The sequence below is a fragment of the Amphiura filiformis genome, chromosome 9, assembly GCF_039555335.1.
Source record: "Amphiura filiformis chromosome 9, Afil_fr2py, whole genome shotgun sequence".
In the NCBI taxonomy this organism is placed as follows: domain Eukaryota; kingdom Metazoa; phylum Echinodermata; class Ophiuroidea; order Amphilepidida; family Amphiuridae; genus Amphiura; species Amphiura filiformis.
The window spans coordinates 41,386,993-41,409,862 of record NC_092636.1 but is presented as its reverse complement, the minus strand read 5'-3'; the positions used below and the strand labels follow the sequence as shown (position 1 = coordinate 41,409,862).

General features: G+C 37.0%; 1 protein-coding gene across 1 annotated transcript in view; it reads right to left on the bottom strand.

Annotated features, from left to right (window-relative positions):
* Positions 1-22,870, bottom strand: part of LOC140161001 (coiled-coil domain-containing protein 138-like) — a 40,595-nt gene that overhangs the window by 5,078 nt on the left and 12,647 nt on the right. Inside the window, 7 exon segments of the mRNA XM_072184368.1 lie at positions 8,619-8,721; positions 8,724-8,822; positions 12,305-12,430; positions 13,453-13,593; positions 19,803-20,009; positions 20,709-20,828; positions 22,386-22,538. Coding sequence (XP_072040469.1) covers positions 8,619-8,721; positions 8,724-8,822; positions 12,305-12,430; positions 13,453-13,593; positions 19,803-20,009; positions 20,709-20,828; positions 22,386-22,538 — 949 coding nt within the window.

The following is a 22,870-nucleotide window of genomic DNA, read 5'->3' as shown; positions in this document are numbered from 1 at the left end:
ACATTAACATTAACAAAATTTGACAAGATCTGTTCCACTTGTGAAGTTATATTTTGGAACACTGTTCTTTTTTTCTTCATTTTTTCTACTGTTTGTTTGAGCTTTATTTTTACTTCCATTTCAAATAAAGAATTGTGTATGTATGATGGCAGCCCTATGCTAAACGAATGGTAGAACAAGCTCACTTAAGGTTAGCCGAGAGTTTTTCATGCGCTTCATTTCAGAGGGGCGTAAGTTCATAACAGAAACAGCCATGCAGAAAATGAACAAGCGTCGGGACGTGAGGCCTACTTACAATAGAATATCGATCCACGGTCAAGACATGAAAAGGCTATGAAACTTGGCTTAGCTCGTGCCCAGAGCTCGTGAGTCGAGGAGGGGGGTGTGATGAGGCGGCATGCCGCCACTCGTGAGTCGAGGAGGTGTCATGAGGGGCGGCATGCTGGGTCGGATGCCGGGGGGGGGGGAACAAGCCGTTTTCGGCAATTTTCATAAGGATTTTATCAATTTTAAAATTGATTGGCACTTCGTCAAGCTACGCCCTGGAAAATGTGTTGATTTTGAATTTAAAGCCTTGATATCTTTGATGAAAAAATCAATGCTACTATTCCCCTGATTACAATGTAATAGGGTACAGCAATAACATCAACAACAATATCAAAAAGCAATTATTTGGCAAATCAAATTTGGGAAAAATATTCAACAAGACAGACGTATAGCAGGCCTACAAATATCTGAATTATATAAAGTGAAAAACAATTAATCACGATTCACTGCAGTCAGCGAATCAATCAAATAAAACTAAAAAGAAAGGAGCAAGAAAGAATAAAGAAATAGTGAAAAGAGAAAGAAAGAGAGAAAGAAAAGAACGAACAAGAAAGAAAGAAAGAAAGAAATGAAAAAAAAAAGAAATAAAAAAAGAAAAGGAGAAAGAATAGAGGAAAGAAAGGAAGTAAAAATGAGAAAAGAGAAAAAAAAAGAAAATTCAGCTACACGGGGACTCGAACCCACAAAAAAGTTTCATAACAGATTCCCAGTCCAACGCTCTATCCACTCGGCCATACATCAGCTTATGTAATTGCATGTTCTCGAAGCGGATATATAACTATAATAAGATGCAATTACGTGATTACAATCGCGTCCGCACAATGGCTCTAAGAATAAACACGCATGTCGGCGCTGAAATTTTGAACGAACTGATTGAGGAAAAACCTCGTTTTTTGCAATACTAGCTTCAATTTGGAGTAAAAATCAAATGGGATAGCAATTGGCAGAATGTTGAGAAATGATGTAGGTATTCAGATGTCTAAATTAACGTCCCGTAATCAAGATATCGATAATTTCACAAAACAGTTTTTTCTCAGGCAAGATTCTCGAAAATGTTCCCCAAAACGGGCTTTTAAAATTTAATCGGTACTGTATTTGGTTCTTCCCCATGGCAACATTATTTCTTTAATCGATTTGTAGTACAATACAAAAAAGAAGAAAACAATCACTCGGCGTGGTTATATACGGAGCGAACATTTGAAAAAAACTTCATGGAACGTGTTTTTGATCTTGTGAACATGGTGCGTAAAAACGATTTTAACGAAGGATTTTCAAACGGATTCTAAAAATTTGTATAAACACACAAAAATAATGTAAAGATACATCCGTGCACCAACATTTGACTCACTGCGATATTTGACTGCTGAGAAAACGCGGTTTTAGAGAACAACTTTATACGTCTTTTATACGTTTTTTATACGTTTCTTCGTATAACCTTAAAGGAGAAAATATTTTCAAGATGAAATCAGTAGCTGGGTCAGGGTTTTTTTTAATCACAACTTTATTCTAAAATTTAAAACTTGACGGTTAACAAATCATTCCATATTTGGGCAATTAAGTATAAAGTCTCACTTGATACTTCTTTTGATATTTCCACCATCTGATAGGTTAAAATAGTTAAAGTGACTCAAAAGAAAATGCAGCAACAAGTTATTCACAGAAAAAACACCAACAGTCATCCCCTAAATAGGAAAACACCCAGTACCCATTCAAAAACCAACCAAACAAGCAACAACAAAAAACGACTTTTGATCTTAGTCAAATATACTTAAAAAAGAAAGTATTATTTGCATGCACGAGAAAGAAATCATGATTTTACAATTAACTTAAATAATAATAATAAGGCTTCACAAAATTTTCATGCTCACATGGATTTATTTTAGACATGCTTTTATTAGGGATTCAATCATTTTACACCATTGTACATCACCGTTTAATAACGATGCGGCCGCGTCATGTGCGTGGTTTACTTAAAAAGCTGCCCGACAATAAAAACAGGCTAAAGGTTGTATAATTCACAAGATAATTTAATGAGGAATGTCAGTTAATCATTGCCACTAAGCCTAAAAAAAACTTCAGCGATTCTCTGTTGATATCTTCAATAAAATTACAGAATATAACAGCAATGTTTAGCCGCTACCTGCAAAATACAAATTTCAACTTGTACGCTTGCGTAGGTGCGCTTGCGTTTGTGTATACACTACAGTAAAAGTGTGGATTCATCACCGATTAACAACGCTTGGCTCCTGTACAAAGGTATAGGAAGAGTTGTTGAACAGAAATTAAACAATTTTGTGGAAATCTTATGCAGCAAAATATAAATTTTCTTTCCAAATCACAAAAATTTGTTGCCACAAAAATACTGTGCTTTGCAGTTGTATATTCCTATTTTGCAATGCTCAATGTCACTACTATCAAGATCCTCATACAGGGAATTGATTTCAAAATGATTCAAGCAAAACCCAATATTCAAGACTTCGTAATATCACTACTACACGCTCATCAATCCTTAATAACCCCTCACATGACACACCTATGCATGCATCAGTCAACGAGAACGACTTACTCAAGATCACAGAGTCGTAAATCACAACGATCAAAATACAAATTCATTCATTCAAATAAACGTGTCATCAGATTTGAAAATAACTTGTTGTCAAGGAAATGCGACATTTTTGCTCCGTTTCATACAACTCAGGTATACTTCCTTTCCCTGTGGTATATTGCTGCATGGTTTTTCTTTAAGTTACAAAGTTTATTTACAACCAACTCAGGTGAGTCAGCAAGTAGAAGTATTGTCAGTGTGATAGTACGGAAACATAAATAGCTGCTTCCTGTTATCTCTGTCTTGCATATTTTATCAGGTGTGCAACTGGGGGGGGGGGCACTTATCTTTAATTTTGGTAGGGGTGTGCAGAGTGCCAAACTTAACTGAAAAGTGATTTTCTGGTAATATAAGACTAAAATATGTTTTCAGTTGAATTTGTTGAATTAAATCGAATAATGCTTGACATTGCAACTTGTTCAGTTGTGTCTGATACTGGTTTAAGCTTATCAGACCTTTTTAGGCAACTGACATACCGTAAAACCCTGTCTACAAGCATATATAGTGTTTTTTATGAAAGCCAAATTAATTCGAAGCAAGCACAAATATACCAATACAATAGATTGGTCTTAAAATAATACTTGTTTGCATATGCTTGGATCCGTAATTTATTTGTTCGAACTCCATAATGGTGCCTGGATTAATGTAGATTTCATCAGAATCATTCTATATGCTTGTAGACGGGGTTTTACGGTACTTGATAACAAGTTGAAATACCGAGCAAATTCCTGTACTCCATTAAATTTAACAAGTTTGTGATTTCAATGACTGGATGACTAAGAACATATATATTCATTGTTTTTTTTTAATAACTAAATCACAAATCACTAAATTTGTAGTGGCTTCATTTTGGAGACATGTCAGAGAATGAAAAAAGTTACATTTAATTTGAATGTAACTTTGAAAGATCAAAACAACAATCCTTAGGCTAAGTTAAATTTTCATCATTGGGATTTTTTGAATTACTGCTGGATCCATGTAACTGTATAAGGGAGCTATGACATCAGTGAGTTATCAAATAACTTGATTTGCATTAGTATGCATTATGCTTTCATTATTGACTGTCAGTATCTTACTCAGTTGCTTCATTGACCTTAAACAAGACTTCCAACTCTTTCCAAAATGATTGTGTTTGAAACAAACAAAACAACTAAACAAACTCAACCAAAAACCAACACAAAATAGCTTTCCCAGAATGTGTAACTCACCTTACTTGCATGCATTAAACAGATTTTATATCAATTATAAAAAATATGTTAAATGACTTCCTACTATCTAAATATATCTAAATCATAAACATAACAAATAAAGAAAAACTAACACCGTTGTGTCTATACCTTATAAACACTAACCAGGCTTCAGTAGGTGTGTTTAGACGGTAGCCTACTTTTGAATGTAACTTACAAGCGAGCCAGCAATTAAATTATGCTACAAGAGAGTGTGTGTCCACACGGGACTTACTTGTAAGCCTACTCAATGCCATTAGTATGCACAATCAGAATAGGATTGGGTCATCAAGGTCATGCTTACATGTGAGTTTACATGCAAGTCTTGTTCACACTGGCCTTCCATTCGAATGTAGCTCGCTACATGTAAGGTATCTTACATGTAAAATCTTCACTTGTAACTTGCATGTAGCTACATGCGAGTGCATGTAGCTACATGCGAGTGCGTTTAGACGGGCACGACATGCAAGCTTACATTCTAATGTAGTTACAAGCGACTTTACAAGCGATCGTCTGAACAAGCCTATTATCTTACTAAGGATTCAGTTTAAGTGTGAGTTCATTATTATGTGTTGCTTTGGCCTTCATTTGAATTTGATCTACTTCTGAGTTCAATAAAACTTCTACAACAGCTATAGCGCATGTCACATGCATTACTTTTGCCTGTCTCAGGAGCGGAGCAAATTCTCTGTCCACACTGACAGATGGATAGCTATAGTACTGTTTCAATGTGAGATACATTATTGTAACTAAAGGTTTCACCTTGCATACAATTTTGACCCACTAACTTTTGAAGTTATTCCAACCTATAAAACTGCGTAAAACATGATATCTTCTGCTACATATACACTCAACTGTCAATATCATGCAGTGACAACGAGGGCACAAAAAAAGAAGATCAAAAGGAAATCAGATGTATATTATGGTTGTTAATCTCTGACTAGCCAAACCATTAGTACGCCACTATAAATAACCCTGGCTGTAGCGTGGCTACTTGTCTTCAACTGGTACCTTCAATTCCTCCGGGACTGGATGAGGTTACAGGTAGATGACTACGCACCATGCGATCAACAGGAAAACAGGTAAATCAAAGTTTGTTCAAGGTAAATCTAGGTTTGTTCGAGCGAGCTTTTCAACACTTCCTGTCACATACATACACAGAAGTAAAAAAAACCTGGTCTTATCTCTGTGCCCAGGATTTGAAGTTTGATATTAGTATTAATATTTAAAGACAAGATGCCAATCACAGATTATACAATTTTCCATCTGGTGAGTTTAAGTATTTCAAAGATGTGACATGCTTAGGGCAATAAATTGCCTGTTTTCCACTTGATGGAGCTGAATTGAGGCATTGATAGAAATTGATGTGTGCTTTTTCTCTTTTTATTTCTAAATGTCAAATACACTACTCAAAAAAGAATCAAAATCGGATAATCATGAATTGGGCTATTCCATTTACACTCCACACTACCCCTGTGGAAGATTTTTGGGAGTATGAATTTCAAATGGAATAAACACATTTTGTGGGACAGGCTTTTACGACGGGAATTCATAACAATTAGTGGGTTTTTAGCGGGTTCGCCGTCGGACAAGTTTAGAACTGTCAAGCTTTCGTCAGGAGTAGCTCTGACTTCTTCAGGACAAAGTACCTAAGAATGAGACATGTAGACCGCCCCTTGTCTACTGATGACTCTGAAAAGAGCCGTTTGCTGAAGACTGCTCCTTGTCAACAGAAACTAGCAGATCTCGCCTATCTGCTGATTTTGTAAGTTTTGGTGGCTCTGAAAAGAGCCGTTCAATGAAGACTGCCCCTTGTCTACAGAGAACTAGCAGATCTCGCCTATCTGCTAATATAAAGGTTTTGGTGGCTCTGAAAAGAGCCGTTTGCTGAAGACTGCCCCTTGTCAACAGAAACAAGCAGATCTCGCCTATCTGCTGATTTTGCAAGTTTTGGTGTTCACTGAAGACTGCCCCTTGTCAACAGAAAACAAGCAGACCTCGCCTATCTGCTAAATTAAAGGTTTGTTCGCTCTGAGGAAGAGCTGTTCAATGAAGACTGCCCCTTGTCAACAGAGAACATGTAGACTGCATATACTGTAATAGAAGTATACGGCTTACCAGGAACCATTTGGCCACTCATGGACCGATTGATTGATTGTATGCACGATGAGCGTTTATATCACTTAATCGCGGACGCGGTACAGATTAGCGGCTCTGTGATTGGTTGTTTGAAAATAGAGAGCGCCACATACGATGTGATAAGATTAGCCGCTCTGTGATTGGTTGTTTGAAAATAGAGAGCGCCACATACGACTGATGTCTTTGCCGTCATTTCTATTGATAGTAGAAGTTTCATTAACTCTGATTTCCAACAATAAACACATTAGCAGCTCCATTTGAAACGCACTCTCCCTCAGTGGAAGATTCAGATTGAATCTTTATTTCTCAGAGGGCATATGAAATTCAAATGGAGCAGCCTAATGTGCTAATTCCACCTAAAATCTATACTCCCCTTGTGGAAGATATTTCCAAAATCTTCCACAGGGGTAGAGTGTGGATAATTTGCATGTTTTCGTCTCATATTCTCATGACATTGACCAATATTTTTTCAATGTCATGAGATTTCAGGTACTCTATACTGGAAGTTTTCTATACACTGAACAAACACTGAATGAAATGACAGCCACTCAATGGCGTAGCCAACTTTTAGCCTATACTTAAGTGCTTAGATTTGTTCTAAGTCTTTGAATTTTGGGACTGCAATTGTAAGAAAACATGCAAAATGGCATGCTTTTGGCCAATTTTCCTTCTGATTGCAGAAATAATTAAATTGGACTTTTATTGCTAATTAGGATTTAGCTATGTTTCATTTGGCAAAACAGGATATTATATCTTTTTAATTTCTTTAAAAATTAGTGCTGCGTTTTTCTGGAATTGGGAGTAGACAGCGAATTTAAAAGACTTTCCTTATGCGCATTTTCAACAAAGTCACGACATTAATGCACCAAAAAATACCTTACATCATGACTTCAGACCTTAAAGGACTTCTTTATAGAGGGCGCACTAACACTTTTACACACATTTCACTTTCAAATTTTGAAACTGCTGCACTCGTATCAAAAATTTAAAGATATTTAATCACCCTGTAATCACCTGTGAGATATCTTTAATAAATATTTTACCAAAATAATAAATGACTAAATTCTCTTCTCTTACATAAAATAGAGTGGAAATTCAAAATATTTCAGAGAATTGCTACCAATTCTCAACTTTTAAGAAATATTTTTCATCTTTTTCAGCATAGTATGCATTAAGTCTCTCCACTTGTGTGTCAACTGCAGACGACAAGTTTCAAATTTTGTTTAAATTTGTCAAAAATGTCAGAATTGTGAATTTTCATGACCATATTTGAAATCAAAATGAAAAATGCATTCAAATGAGTACAAACAATTGGTTCAGTGGTTCTTAAGATAGCTCTTGATATTTTGAGAAAATATCTAAAAACTCAGAACTTTTAATGTTGAAGCCTATGGCCAGCATGCAGAGCATTAATGACTGCACACAGGTGTACACCAGGTATAAACTAGAACAAGTTGGCCATAGCACAACAGGAAAACAGGTAAATATAGGTTGATTCAGGCGAACAACCGCCCATGCTTCCTGGAATCACTTATGGTTGGCATCAACACAACGCATATCGCTGAACTCCTCCATGCCAATGATATAATTCCATCAATATCTAAATTTAGCTGCCTTATTTTTAAAATAACATTCTACCTAACACTCACTGGCGCCAGTTTTAGATTTTGTTTCTTCTGGAGATGATACGTACTAGTTCAGTTGTCATGCAGTGGTCATGAATTTCATTTTGTTAACCCTTTGTTTAAGCATCAGCTAGCTTATTGGTAGTTATCAGTAGCCTCCATATTTTTGTCTTTGTCTACGCACATACACACCTGGTCCTGATGGGACCAGGTTCAAGCAAAATGCTCAAGCCACTGAAAAGCTTATAGAAGCATGTTGGCCTGTATGATGAGAATATAAAGAATTGAAGAAAAAAGAGCACGGAAAAGAAACTCCCAACAAGTCAAGTGTACAATTTTGCTCTGAGCCCTTGCTTGGGTTGAAAAATAAGAATTTAGGACTTCTCATTTCCATGCCCTGATATAAAGGCTGAGTTTGAATGTGAACAGGTGAACACTTAATGTTTGTTTGGCTTATAATTAGTGAAAACCACCTTGTCCGGGGGTAATAAGCACAAAGGATTGACTTACGATTACACCAAGACATTTGAGTGTTAATTTCAGCATCCAAGTGCACTAGGAAAAATCGGTTTGGGACGGTTGGTACATCCCATAACTTAGTAAGACGATGGTTTAAGTCATTTTCCTGCAATGATGTATGATGAAACAAAGATAGCTGCCTTGAGTTCGGACGACAAGCTGACAAGTAAATCTTACCTTGGGAGAGGGTCTTGAGGATGATCAATGATGATAAGAATCTTATATGAAGATTAGGGCTCCTGTAGAAAATAGCTGCCTTTAGTCTATCTCCGATGAGGAACTACCCAGTAGGTCCTTGCCATCTTCACTGGTAGACTTCACCATTGAGGGCTTGTAGAGTTCCTCGCCTAGTCTACGATAGGTTGCTGACAGAGAGGTACGCTGTGTGGGGAAAAAAAGATGGCAAAATTATGTAATTATTAACCCTATCCTATTACCCCATCAATTCCGTGCCATATGGCATGAAATGGCTTAATATGCATGTAAAAAATATTTACATATAAATGTGACACGATCTGGTCCATGGGGCCAAAGGCAGCATTTTGGAAATTGAGTTACTGTAATTATTACATTATAGTCCGGTGGCAGACCAAGGTAGGTTGGTTTTGCCAGTTAAAGTGTTTTTGTTTCTGGATTATTGTTCTATGGGTGGTACAAAATGAGATTCTGAGGGATGTAAAATTGTCACCCCTGGGCAATTCGAGATATCCAAGGTCAAAGTTTATACAGGGTCAAAATTATAAACTTGTCCAATTTTGTCCAAACATATGTCAAATTATTTCTCTTGTCATAAGGATTCAGAAAATATATAGTTTCACATATCTACGACTTGTCGTTGTGGAGTTATAAGCAAAAAGGTCAAAGGTTAAATAGAGAACTCCACAGGGGTTGAAATTGAAAAATGATCCAATTTTGATGAAAATGGCCTCAAATTAGTCTTTCTGTACCACAACTCGAATATTGAATAGTTTGAACTACCTAGAATGACTTGTTGCCATGGTAACACATCAAAATAGGTCATTGTCAATTGAGTCCTACTAATGTTGACCTACTGGTACTTCTCTGAATGCTTACCTAGGTAACGAGTCATTACAGTTGGTAATAACTATTCTTTATTCGATTGAGATAACAGTGCCAAGACCATTTTCATCAAAATTGGAGCATTGTATCTCTTTCAGCCCCTGTGCTTCTTCAAAGTTTGACCTTTTGGCTTATAACTCCGAAACGATAAGTCGGAGGTGGTCAAACTATACTTTTTCTGAATCCTGAGGATCAGAGGACCAATTTGGTATGAGTTTTAAAAAAAATGTGCAATTTTGAATTTTGACCCCTGTATAAACTTTGACCTTGGAAATCTTGAATTGCCCAGGGGTGACAATTCTACATCCCCCATAATCTCATTTTGTACCACCTATAGATTAATAATCAGCAAAGAAAAACACATTAACTGGCAAAACCATCTAACCAAATAAAACAATAGTTTGCAGCCGGACTAATTATACATACAATAGGCTATCATTTACTGAAAACACCAAAGCTCTAGCATACTTGGTTCTAAAGTTATCAAGTTTTTTGACGTCTATTTTCTTATGTATTTTGTTGTTTTTTACTCTATATTTTTACCTTTATCTCAGTTTCACAAATAAGGTCTTATCTTTTGAACAATTTTGATAATTTATGACTTCTCTACCAACAAAAAAAACCCTTTTTTTTCCAAAAACCTACCATTTACACATAAAATGGTTTAAAATGTTGGAAACCTGCAAATTTTAACCATTTTAGGCCAAATTTTGTCCTAAAAATAGCCCAAAAATGTCCTTAAACTTTTTAAATATAGTCCAAATTAACATGTTTTTCTAAAAGCTAAAAGTCCAAGCTTGCCAATGGTATGCCACTTATTGGTTATACCTCTACAGCACTCAAATATACCACTTTTGTGGGGGTAATAGAATAAAGTTATCCCTAATTGTACCAAACATCAAAAAACCATAATTCCAAAAGCAGATGCATGGGCAAGTATTCCACATACTGCGATTGCGTCATCATGTGAATAGTCAAATGGTGACAGAAAGCTTGGCTGGCCAAGCTAAACCCCTGTGGCAAGGTAGGCCTGTGTATGTCTCTGGCACTCGAGGGGTTGGTGGTTCAAAACCAAACCCTTTTCTTCTTCTTTCTTCCTTCTTTCCTCCCCCCTCCCCAAAAAAGCAACTGGGGCATTAGAGTTAATAACTAACAAGTAGGGATGAGTCCCCACAAACCCCTTAAATCTCTAAATCATAAAGGTTTTCTTTCAAACAAATGCCTATTATATGACACAGATGTGTTTTAGCTATCACCAGGGTTATGACACTGATATTCAATACCTGTATACAAAGTGAAGTCACTTTGTCCACCAGAGATGACCTAAGATGCCTGCAATGACACCAGAAATGGTCAACAAGGTGAGTAAAAGAAGATTGCAGAGGAAGACGAAAGAATAACTATGGAAGATGTAGCGGCATTGGTGGGGATTTCAAAGGAAGCTGCTGAGCAAATATTGAAAGACCACCTTCAAATGAGGAAACTTTGCACCAGAAGGGTGCCCCATATTTTGAGTGAAGATCAGAATCAACAAAGGGTAGAAACTGCCCAATACATGTTAGATGATTATGTATAAGATTGCAATGAAAGATGCCTAAAGGAAGTTGTTACCAGAGATGAAATCTGGATTCACCTTTAGGACATTGAGTCAAAGGCAAAGTACAAAGTTTGGGTGGACAAAGATGGCAAAAAGCCTAATACAGCTCCTCGCCAAACCAGCACTACAAAGGTTTTGTACATAACCTTTTTTTGACGCACATGTAATTGAGGTGGAAAGTCCAACACCTACGGGTGCATCTGTGATTGGCAAGTACTACTGCACAAAAGTACTGCCCGTCAAGGTGCAGAAGTTTCAAAATGCCCATAGATTGGGATGTCAGATTTGTCTGTATCATAAAAATGCCACAGCACGATAGTCTGCACTTGTGGAAGACTTTGTCACTACAAATCCTCCCGAATCCACCTTACAATCCAGACCTGGCTATTCCCAAGGCTCAAATCTGACCTTGCTGACCTTGCTGTGTAATGAGAGAAGTGCTGCAGAAAGTGCTATCCATCAGTGCTTGAAACCTGAAGAGGCCTTTCCAGCAGTGTCCAGAGACTGGATAAGTCGGCTCAAAGTGTGTAGATGCAGGAGGAGAATTCTTTTGAAAACCCGAAAATTTTAGGTCTGAGCTCCTTATACTTCAAATTTTAGACACATTGCGGGAATTTATTGACCAGCCCTCGTATGTTCAGTGCGCTCACTGGAAAAATTGCATTAAAAGTGGGCTCTTTCAAAGTCTCTTTAATGGACTAAAACTGGACCCTACCAGAGCTCTAGTCTTGGACTTCTGCTGCAGTTTTGACACTGAAACCCACCGTGGGCCCTCAAGCAGGTGCCTTGACATCATTTCATTTTGCTTGCTCTGTTTTTATGGACAGTGGTATATTTTGGTTAACAGTTGGTTTAAAGTAGCGTTTCAAACAAATCTAACTGAGAATGTCCAATTAATTACTTCATAAACTCTTAAAACTACAGAGCATGATTTCTTTTAGGCGTAGTCCTTACGTAGTGTGTTTTCGTGATGTCAAGCGTGTACCTTCTGACCTCGCACAAAATAATATGCACAAGACACTTAGTAGCACGCACATTTTTTTTAAAAGGAATTTTGTATTTTAATTCAGGTGATGTCAATTACTGTAACTACAATAATAATATTTACACTAAACTTCTCACACTGAACCATTGACAAACATATTATCATTAGGCATAATTAACCCTCTGTTATTCTGTGACCTACCTGTGACCCTTGACCTGTATCAATGTGCATGATTGACCAATAGATGAACTGTAGACATGGCAAGTGTATCTTGGCAGTTGAAATAGTTGGCAGATGATGCAGGATCTCAACAAGGGATGGCAACACCTGAATGGAATGAAGAAAGCAACATCTATTTAATTGTTCCATGTGTAAACACACTTAGGTCCTAATAGGATCAGATTTGGAAAGGTAGATTAATTATTGGTTATGGCTTTTTAAAGTTTAGCTACATTAAATATGCTTTAAAAAGCATATTAAATGTAGCTAAACTGTGGTGGTAATTGCCTATAACTTCTACTTAATTTCCAAATCACAACAAAATACAATGGTGTACAGAATATAGTCCACCCCAACCCTAACACCAACCTGATTTTGGAGGGCAATTAAGCCAATACAATATAAACAATGTGAAAAGATGAGATCATTTATTTGGATTTGAACTTTTATTGCACACCATGTCTTCCAAGTTCCAAGTGGACTTGTTAAGAAATGGAAAATAAGTTTTGTTCCACCGGGATCTGACACCCTAAGTTTAAAATCAAAATAATCAGTTAGTACTTTGAAATGAATTGGAGAAATCCACAGAAATTTGTGTTGTTTGTTTCAGTTTTGTGTAACTATTTTGGTTATTTTAAATATACTAACTTAAATTGTTGTTATAATTGGTTGTTTTCTTACATACTCCATTTCACTTTCTTATTTTCTTTGTTGTTTCATGGGTTATGGGAAATAAAGTTGAAGTTAAAAAAAGAAAATATGCAAAAATTGAAAAAATTGAAAAAGACCAATCAAATGTTATGTACATGTTGCAGCAATGAACAATGTTCTTAAAAAATGAAAAACAGAAAAAAGGCATACCTTCAGCACCAAGGGTAGTGCTACACTTTGTTTGTTTGATTTATTTCTTCAGTAACCTGGGACAGGGCACTTCAGTTGAAAACACAATTAATTATCTGTTCTTCTTTGAGTCCCAGAAAGTTTAGGACTCTACAGTTTAGGACGGGTGGGGGGGTGGGGGTTAATGGGATACGATGAGACCATGTTGCGGCAGATGTAACTTGACTCTCATTAACTCTGTTCTATGTCATACAATTAGACACATATATTTCACAAAGTATACTGCTTACCTTAATACATCTCTCATGTGTTAATGATGGTGCAGGCAAGGAATCTAATGGTTTGGATGTATCCAAGGAGACGTGCATCAGATGTACGTCACTCACCCATTCCAACAGAGTACCTAGTACACTGTATACTTGACTGGTAGGCTGTCAAAGAATAGAGAAATGAGATATTAAACAGGCTGGCATAACCTCACAGTAACCTCAGCATCCTGCGTTTTAGGGTCAGAGTTAAGATTTGGGACTGGGCGGGAAAAACTTCATATGTACTTTTTGCCCTTGAACATGGATGAAGCAAACCATTCAAAATAAAGTCTACACTAGTAGATATTACCATATCAGAGGATTACTTTGAACGATGTGATTATGAACCCTATGGTTTAGATGACTATGATGGGTGCGGCCCTGCAATAAATTTTGAATCGGCTCTCGTTGGTCCTGTGTGTTTCATTTATTGTCAGAGACTATGACGTCGCCAACTGGCGAGTTGTACTTCATTTTGACAGACGGGTTTGGGAGTTACAGCTTGTCGACTGTGGTAAGCGAGTCTGGAGATACGACTCATATTCTTGTCCCGATTGCGAGTAGAGTCAGTGGTCACAAAGTGAATTTTCTGCCAAAACTGAGCAGAGACCCAAGGATATGCAGAGTGCTGTATATTAAATACTTTCGTCTCGTTGAGGACTTATACAGGCCAAATATTTTATCATAGAAACACTTAAGGAGTGAGGACACACATTCGATTGATTTCCTCTTGATTTTACTGGCCAATTTATACGATTTCGGCATGTATTTTCGCAAATAAGGTACTGTTAAACAGCTGTAAATGTTCTTGTAAGTTTCCGGGATTCATTTTGGTGCTTTGAATTATCTTGGATCTAGATATCTGTGTGATTTCGGGAAGAACTTGTCTTTAATATTTCACGAATAGTACATTGAATTCACCACCTTTCACTACATCTTGATTGTTATTGACTGATCGATTCTTGCATTGATTTGTGACTTTGTATTTTTTGCACCATTGATTCGGATCTAAATAACTATCTCGGTTCGCCTATTTCAAACGTGTGATAAACACCTTTCACCGTGCTTATTGAAGCGTGGACCTAGTGATTTATTTATTTATTTATTCTTTCTTTAACCAGGGTAGCCCCTTCAGTAACTGGTACTGATCTCCAAGGGGGCCCTGAGTGACAATTTACAGTACACAATATAATAAAATAAGTTGATAACAATTAAAAGCAATGCATGGAAGCAAAAGTTACTTAAATACAGTATTTACATTGTACATCAGGTCAAGTAATAATTACATTATACAGTAATAGAATAACATTGTACAAGTTTTACAATCAAATAGGGAGTAAAAGACAAAAAAATCAAGAAATCAAAAATTAAGTCAAATCACAATTTTGAAATACAGTTTTTAAAAGTATGAACGGTCATAGAATCAAATTTTCCACGGATGTCTTGGGGGAGTCTATTCCAAGCATAACATGATCTGTAGTGAAAAGTTCTCTTACCAGGATTTATGTTCCATTTTGGAATGACAAGAGAATTGAAAGTTTGGCTTCTAGTACCATGAGTATGAAGAGATTGCATATAAGAAAATTGAGAAAATAAATATGATGGTGCATTATGGGTAAGACACTTGAACACAATAATCAAAAGTTGTTTCTCCCATCTTGTATGAAGTTTATCCCAGTTAAGAGAATCCATCATGTCTTTAATAGGTGTTCTTATATCCGCTGATAAAAGAATACGAGCAAGTCTATTATGATGTACTTGAAGTGAAGTTGAAAGAGAGTTTATGCAATTTGTCCAAACAGGACTACAATAGTCAAAGTGTGGCATGACAAGGGCATTGGCAAGCATTTTAAGGGTATCATTTGGGAGATAATATTTCAGTCGACGAATAATGCCAATACGTTTTGAGATATTAGAAGAGAGATGGTTTACATGTTCATGCCAAGATAATAATTGATCAAATACAACACCAAGATACTTAAATTTATCAACTCTTTCAATATTATTACCATTGTATGAAACATCAATGTCATCAAATGTATTCAGCATATAACTAGTACCAAAAATCATGAGTTTTGTTTTCTTGATATTCAAGGTGAGATTATTTTCATTCAACCAAGAGGCAACATTTGACAAATTTTCATTTAATTCTGCTTGAAGAGTTGCTGCATCATTAGAACTACAAATAAGAGTTGTGTCATCTGCATGATCTTCTCTCAAACATGCCCATTAAATACAGAAGCTGTTATGACTGCAAACAAAATAAAGGAAAAGAAGTCCAAGTACGACAGTGTGAGGAAATGTTATGATGCATGTGATGATATAACATACAATAAAATCCAGGCTACCAAGAAGGCAAAGGAACAGAATTTAGAAAAAAGTGCCAAAGAACAAACTGTAGTCAAAAGTACAAAAGAAAATGGTTTGGCCGAATATGTCACCTCGCTAACCACCCCCAAACAGCAGACCTCGCCCATTCCCACAACGCAGACAGCAGCTGCTGAAGCTACAAGTGATGTTGAAGACATAAACACGATTAATGTCATTAATCTATGCAATAGCCTCCAATGTGCTCAACCATCAGACCCAAATCAGTCAATCAAATGCAAGTGTTTCATATGCCAAAGACAATACCACATCGCATGTGTTGGACTTAAAAAGCGACCAGCCCAAAAACAGCCTGGTCCTGTCCGGAATGCAGATCAGACACCAATGCTGCAATTAGGGCACTTTGTCAAACAGTGAATTCGCACCAGAAAACTGTCACCGAACTCACATCCAGCCAAAACCACCTTAAAACCCAATACCAATTGCTTCAGAAAGAAAATACAAAACTCTCTGAACTAGTAACTGAATTACAGAAATCGGTGTCTACTCAGAAACCAACAGCAATAGACACAATTCAAAAACCACAAAGAACTCTGATCATAGGGGATTCAATGTTGCGTGATATCCCAAAGGCAGATCAAAATGATCAAACCTGTAGGCGGTGCCACGGTCAAACGTATTCTCGGGGAAGTCAACAACATGTCCAACTCAAATGAACTCCAACCATTTGGTGATATCATTATTCATGCTGGAACCAATGACATTTCACGGGACAATGATGTCCAAGAGGTTACCGAGACTATGGAAGCCATAATAACAACTCTTATGGTCAAAGCGCCGACCGTGTCCATACACATATCAGCGGTTTGTCCACGGACCTCAAAAAGTGAAGAAGTAGCGGTGTTCAACCAAAATTTCAAGGATCTTGCTTCTCGTCTTTCCTGTGGCTATGTTGACATTGGACCGAAAGTAACTTACCTGGACGGCACTATTGACTCTAACCAATATGCTGACGGTCTTCATTTGAATGAAAGTGGAACGCGTATTCTTCTAAAATCATTTTCCGTTGCAGTTCTTTCGATTAATCATGACAAGCTGTGGACTGATGTAGTTAGAAAAAACAGAAAGCCTGCAAATAATGATATGTGTCACAAAACTCCGGAAAACGAACTTTCGCGAAACAAGAATAAGCAATTTAAACCGTGCACAAGGTCGTTCGGAAACCGCTCAAGATCTTTCACTGAACGTGCTCGCGATAAGACTGGACATAATGACCAAAACTATAATCGCAGCAGAGACCAAGAAAGAGTATTACCGACATTCTTCGGATTATTCAGGATGTTGGAAATGCGGACTATTCAATCACAATGCTGATACCTGTTACTATGATTCTGAGCTATAATGCCGCAAATGTAACGGTTTTGGACACAAAGCAAAGTACTGTGAATTTAAATCTATCCAATTTCATGGTTGAAGATCTGACCACGCGGAGTGTGCCGATGTTAACGTTGAAAATGTACTTGGTTGTAAAGATGTTAATGTTAACGGTATCGATGTGAAGCTAAACAAAACAGCAAAGTTATCTTCTAAAAATAAAGCTCATAACAGAGTTAAAGATCAAATGTTTGTTTCACGTAACTCCAACCTCAGTAAGAAAGGTTTAAAGGTTTGTCATTTTAACATGCAAAGTTTCATGTCAAGTTTTGATGAACTTCAAGTTCAACTTTGGATTAAAAGTCAACCATTTCATATAATCACAATGTCAGAAACTTGGCTTGACAATACAGTTTCTGACAGTGAAATTCACATTCCTGGTTATGTGGTTGACACTAAGTTTAAATTTATTGAGATCACAACTGCTCAAGTTATGGACGAACTCAATTCTCTCTCGCCAAAGAAAGCTAGTGGATTGGACGACATATGTGTAAAACTTCTCAAATATGGTAAAGAAGCTGTTGTTCCTATTCTTTGTAAAATATTCAATATGTCTCTTAAACAAGGTTGCTTCCCAGATGATCTAAAGATAGCTCGTGTCATTCCCATTTATAAAGGTAGTAATCAAGATGAGTTTTCCAACTACAGGCCCATTTCTATCTTACCTGTGTGCTCAAAGCTACTGGAAAAGATTGTTCATAGTCAGTTATATAATTATGTCACCGATAACAATATTTTGTACAAAGGTCAATCTGGTTTTCGTAAACAACACTCCACCTGTACAGCTCTCCTTAATACGATTGATAAATGGAGTACAGATACAGATAATGGTAATTATGTTGGCGCAGTCTTTGTAGATTTAGTAAAGCCTTTGACATGGTAAATCATAAACTGCTTGTTCAAAAGATGCACGCATTGGGTGTTAAAGATAATGAAAGAAAATGGTTTGAAACATATCTCACCAAAGCGTACCCAATATGTCTCTATTAATAATTCCATTTCTGTGCCCCATGTTATATCATCTGGAGTTCCACAAGGCTCTATCCTTGGGCCACTTTTATTTCTTTTATTTATTAACAACATGCCAAATGATCTAAAACATTCAGTTGTTGACATGTATGCCGACGATACCTTGATTTATGTTTGTAGCAAAGATGTTAAGGAAATAGAGAATAACCTAAATGAAGATCTTAAGGGGGTACTACACCCATGTGGTAAATTTGTGACTATTTTTGCATTTTTCTCAAAAAATAAACAAAAGTTATGTATATTATTGGGGCAAGGAATCCAATTACTACACTGAAATTTCAGTGACGCAAGACAAGCCGTTCAGTATATATGATAGGAAACGAGGTACATCCTAGCGGTACCTTATTTCTGATCATAAATAACAAACCCTTGTCTTGGGTCACTGAAATTCGTAGTAATTGGATTCCTTGCCCCTATAATATACATAACTTTGTTACCACTGTGTTATTAGTTTTTTTTTAAAATTCAAACATAGACGCAAATTTATCGTGAGGTGTAGTACCCCCTTAATGCACTCTGTAAATGGTTTGATAATAATCTTATGAAAGCAAATGTGAAGAAAACAAAAGTTATGTTACTTGGTACACCTGTAAAAACTAGTAAAATTGATCACGTCAAAGTGCATATGAATAATGTTGAGATTGAAAATGTCACATATGTTTCAAATATCTTGGTGTTCAAATTGATGTTAACTTGAAATGGAAAGAGCAGATCAACAATATTTGTCGTAACGTGTGTACAAGTCTTGCAGTCATGAGAAGAGTTAAGCCGTTTGTCCCAAGAAGTTCACTGATTACTATTTACAACACTATGGTTTTACCACATTTTGATTATGCAATTACTATTTGGAGTAGCTGCAGTGTAATAAACTTAAATAAGCTTCAAAAACTCCAAAACATGGCAATGCCAATTATACTAAGTGTACCATACTTCATGAATATAAGAGACCGTATTATTTTCTTAACTGGATGTATGTTTAAAGTTAAAATGAAATTGCACCCTCCTACCTCAATGATTTGTTTCGTCCAGTTAATATCATTCATTCTGTTAAGGTAGTGTAAATGGCGATTTATATGTTCCAAAGTGCAATACAAATTATGGTAAAAGCTCTTTCCAATACAAAGGTAGCGTATTATGGAATGTTATTTCGAAAGATATTCATCAAGTCAACTCACTAAAGCAATTCAAAAAGAAACTCAAAGAAGACCTGAAATTGTAGCACAACTAATTCTGCAGCTCATACATGTCAAATGTTTTTAAATACTACGTGTTTCTCTTTCAATTATTTTTAATTACAAAAACTTGGTTTTCATGCTGTATAATATTTATATAATGTATTTTAATGCATTTAAAAATATTTTTTATGGTTTTTAATAATGTATAATCTACGTGTATTTAATGCTTTTATATATGTTTGTCTCAGGGCCCTACTGAAAATCAACATTGTAATATTTGTTGAGTAGGTTACCCTGTTTAAATATGGTTAATAAATAAATAAATAAACTCTTGAAATGGTTCAAACAATCCTGCCACATGGTTACCTTTGCCAGTTGCTTCCCAACACCTCTACTTTCCCCCATCTCTTTGGTAAGCTTCTTCTGGGTATCGGCCTTGGCTTTGGATGACACAGCTTCCATAGTTCTTTGTCCTTCCGATAACTCTTGACGACGTTGCAAGTTAGTGAGTCTGTGTTGCACGCTGACAGCTTGTGTCTCAAGTTTCTTGTTCTGAGCCTGAAGCTCATCAAGCTGCAGATTAAGAGTGATAAGAAAATAAGAAATTAATGTGTGTGTTTTAATGATAAGGTAAACAAAAATCAAACAAAAAAAAGTTTTTTAGACACTTGTACAGTGAGTTTTCTCCTAATAATTTTAATGTTGCCAATTCTCTGATTGATACAGATATTAGAACTAGTTTAGTATAGAGGCCTTGCATGTGACGTATCATCCCATAAATATGGCGGACTACTCAAATGCATTCAACAAAAGCATGATTGCAATCTACCGTGACAGTTTGTCACAAACACATAACCCTGCACTACGATCAAATAGGTTGATGACAACATTTGATTGAATGGACTGCACTCCGCCATAACTACGGTGAAGGACACCGGTACAAATCCTTTGTTTGGAGCCAATCAATAATTTCATGCAGGGCCTCTATAGTACATGTTGAATACTAGCACCAGTCCTGCATCTACACCACATGTTCTTCTTCTGCACCAATATTTTGCTGCTATACTCTGCTCAACCTTAAAAATAGCGAAAATTACTCATTTTTTGTTACTGAACACATCAATAAAATCCAAACTTACGATCATGTAAACTCATGTAAGTGTGCGCTGTGCCAATTATCGTAACTACATGATGTGTTACTTGCGCTATGATGGATTAATATTTAAGTGAAACACACCCCTGTCTCTGATTTCAAACCTTTCTGTGCCCTACCTGTTGTCTAAGCACATCATTAGCTTGCTTCAGTGTATCAAACGATGACTTGACTCTCTTATTCTCTTTGGTTTTGTCTTTCAGAATTTCTTCCATCTTTATCAGCTCAGCCTTGTGTTCCTGTTAAAAGAAAATGCAAACATATTACACCCATTCCAATGGTGATCAAATAATGATCAGTCACAACACGGCCGGCTTCCTTAAAAAAAAGTAGGGATTTATAACACATGACTTATATTCACCAAGATGCTGTTGTGAAGCGCAATCTAATGAAGCAACGAGATAAGCTGGATAAGATGGGACGGACAGGAATATGGGAAGAAGTCTGATTTTAGAATGCAGGAAGAAAACCAGGAAAAAAACTACTAACAGTACCCAGGGAAAAAATATGCCAAGGACGGCAATGGATGGGTAACCATGCTCATCATTGCAGGGAATCAAACCCAGGTTGCCATGGTGAGAGTTAAGTGCCTTCTTAAATGGTGCTAACACATAAAAAGTGGTCAGGAATTGGCCACAAGTTGTCATGGCTATACACAACTTGCTGTCACTGAAACACTTTGTTAAAAAACAACAACATCGTGTTGTTTACTTGTACTTGATACGGTTGAGACATCCAGTCTTGAGATAAATCACATAAACTACTTCGCATGTGACAAGCCATCGCAGTGGAAAAAAAACTGTTACAAAGACTAATGCTGGTTTACATACTTTCTGCAGGGGCATGACGCTTCATCATGCTGCTTGCACTTGTCTGCAAGCGGAGCGGCACACCGTTGAGCGGCATAACTCTGAAAGCCACTCTTGCCGCTCAGCACCGCTCCAAAATTTGTTGTTATTTTGTTGTCATACATCAGAGCGGTACTGCTCCGAGCTGATTTGAAGTCAACTCCCAGCGGTGCTGCCACCGCGGCAAAGCGGTGGAGTGATCGATATATATCGGCTTGCCGCTGGTCACCGCTAGCGCTTCTGGTACGACTGCGCAGTGAAATAAAATCATCTTCAGAGCAGCAAAGCGGCAGAAAAGTATGAAACCAACATAAGGGAACAGAAATTAATTTTGTCCAATAATATAAACTTAAATTTGACATGTTGACAGTCAGCAGGTTTCAACCTCTCATTACCAATAGACAATCAGAAACTGATCTCTACTATAGAGAATGCACCTTGCATTCTGCAGGTTGTTGCAGGAATTGCAGCTAAGAAGTGCATACCCTATGTAAACCACAACAATAAACCATCACAGTCAGGATCAGCTCCCAGAGTTCTCATATGGGAAAGGGTAACTGAGAAATAAGCAGTCACTTCCTTGCCCAGGGGAATTCCAAGTTAGCTAAATTATCATTGAGAAGGAAACACTGTGCCGGGAACTCGCATCGGCAAACATACACCCAATGCACCAGAGCGCTAACACCACACCAATTGAGCTAACTTGCAAATCACAGATTGAGCTAACTTGACTTGTTGTACTGCATATTACTCTAGTGTAATCATAAATGTCAGTGTGCATTTCAATTATGGATTCACAAAATGCACCATGGCAAGATCAGAAGTCTGAATATACCGGGAATTTATAAAATTCTGATTTTTTCCCCAAGCCAATTAAGTTATTATCACCAGGAGGATTAAAACCAGTGCCTCAAATCATTGCACCACCCTCTCTATTGGCATCTTTACCTCTTGTAGGATAACAAATCTCCTTGTCATCTCTCTGCGAGCATTCTGTGTTGCCTTGCTCTGCTCTGTAAAACTGGCTTCCAACTGCTCCTTCAAGGTTTGCTCTCTTTCTTGTAGAGCTCGCTCTCGCTCGTGAAGAATCATGCTCTGCTCCTGTGATGGAATAATATAAGTATTGCGAGTATCATATTTATTATAGCCAAAATAACAAATTCTCAATCATGAGAGGATGTACCTTCTGCGTCAGCGTACTTTTCATAGAATAACACGATCGCGCGATCTACATGACCGAACCTTGACCTTGCCTAGCAACGACCGTGTGATTGGCCAATTCTCAAAAGCTGTGTTTGCGCCGTAAGCGCCGGTCTTTGCGTAGTATGCTTGACGCAAATAACTGTGCGTACCCAAGTTGGCTCTCATGATCTAGAATTTAATATTTTGGCTACAGCAATTATACAAAATGACAACTTAATCAACACAAATTA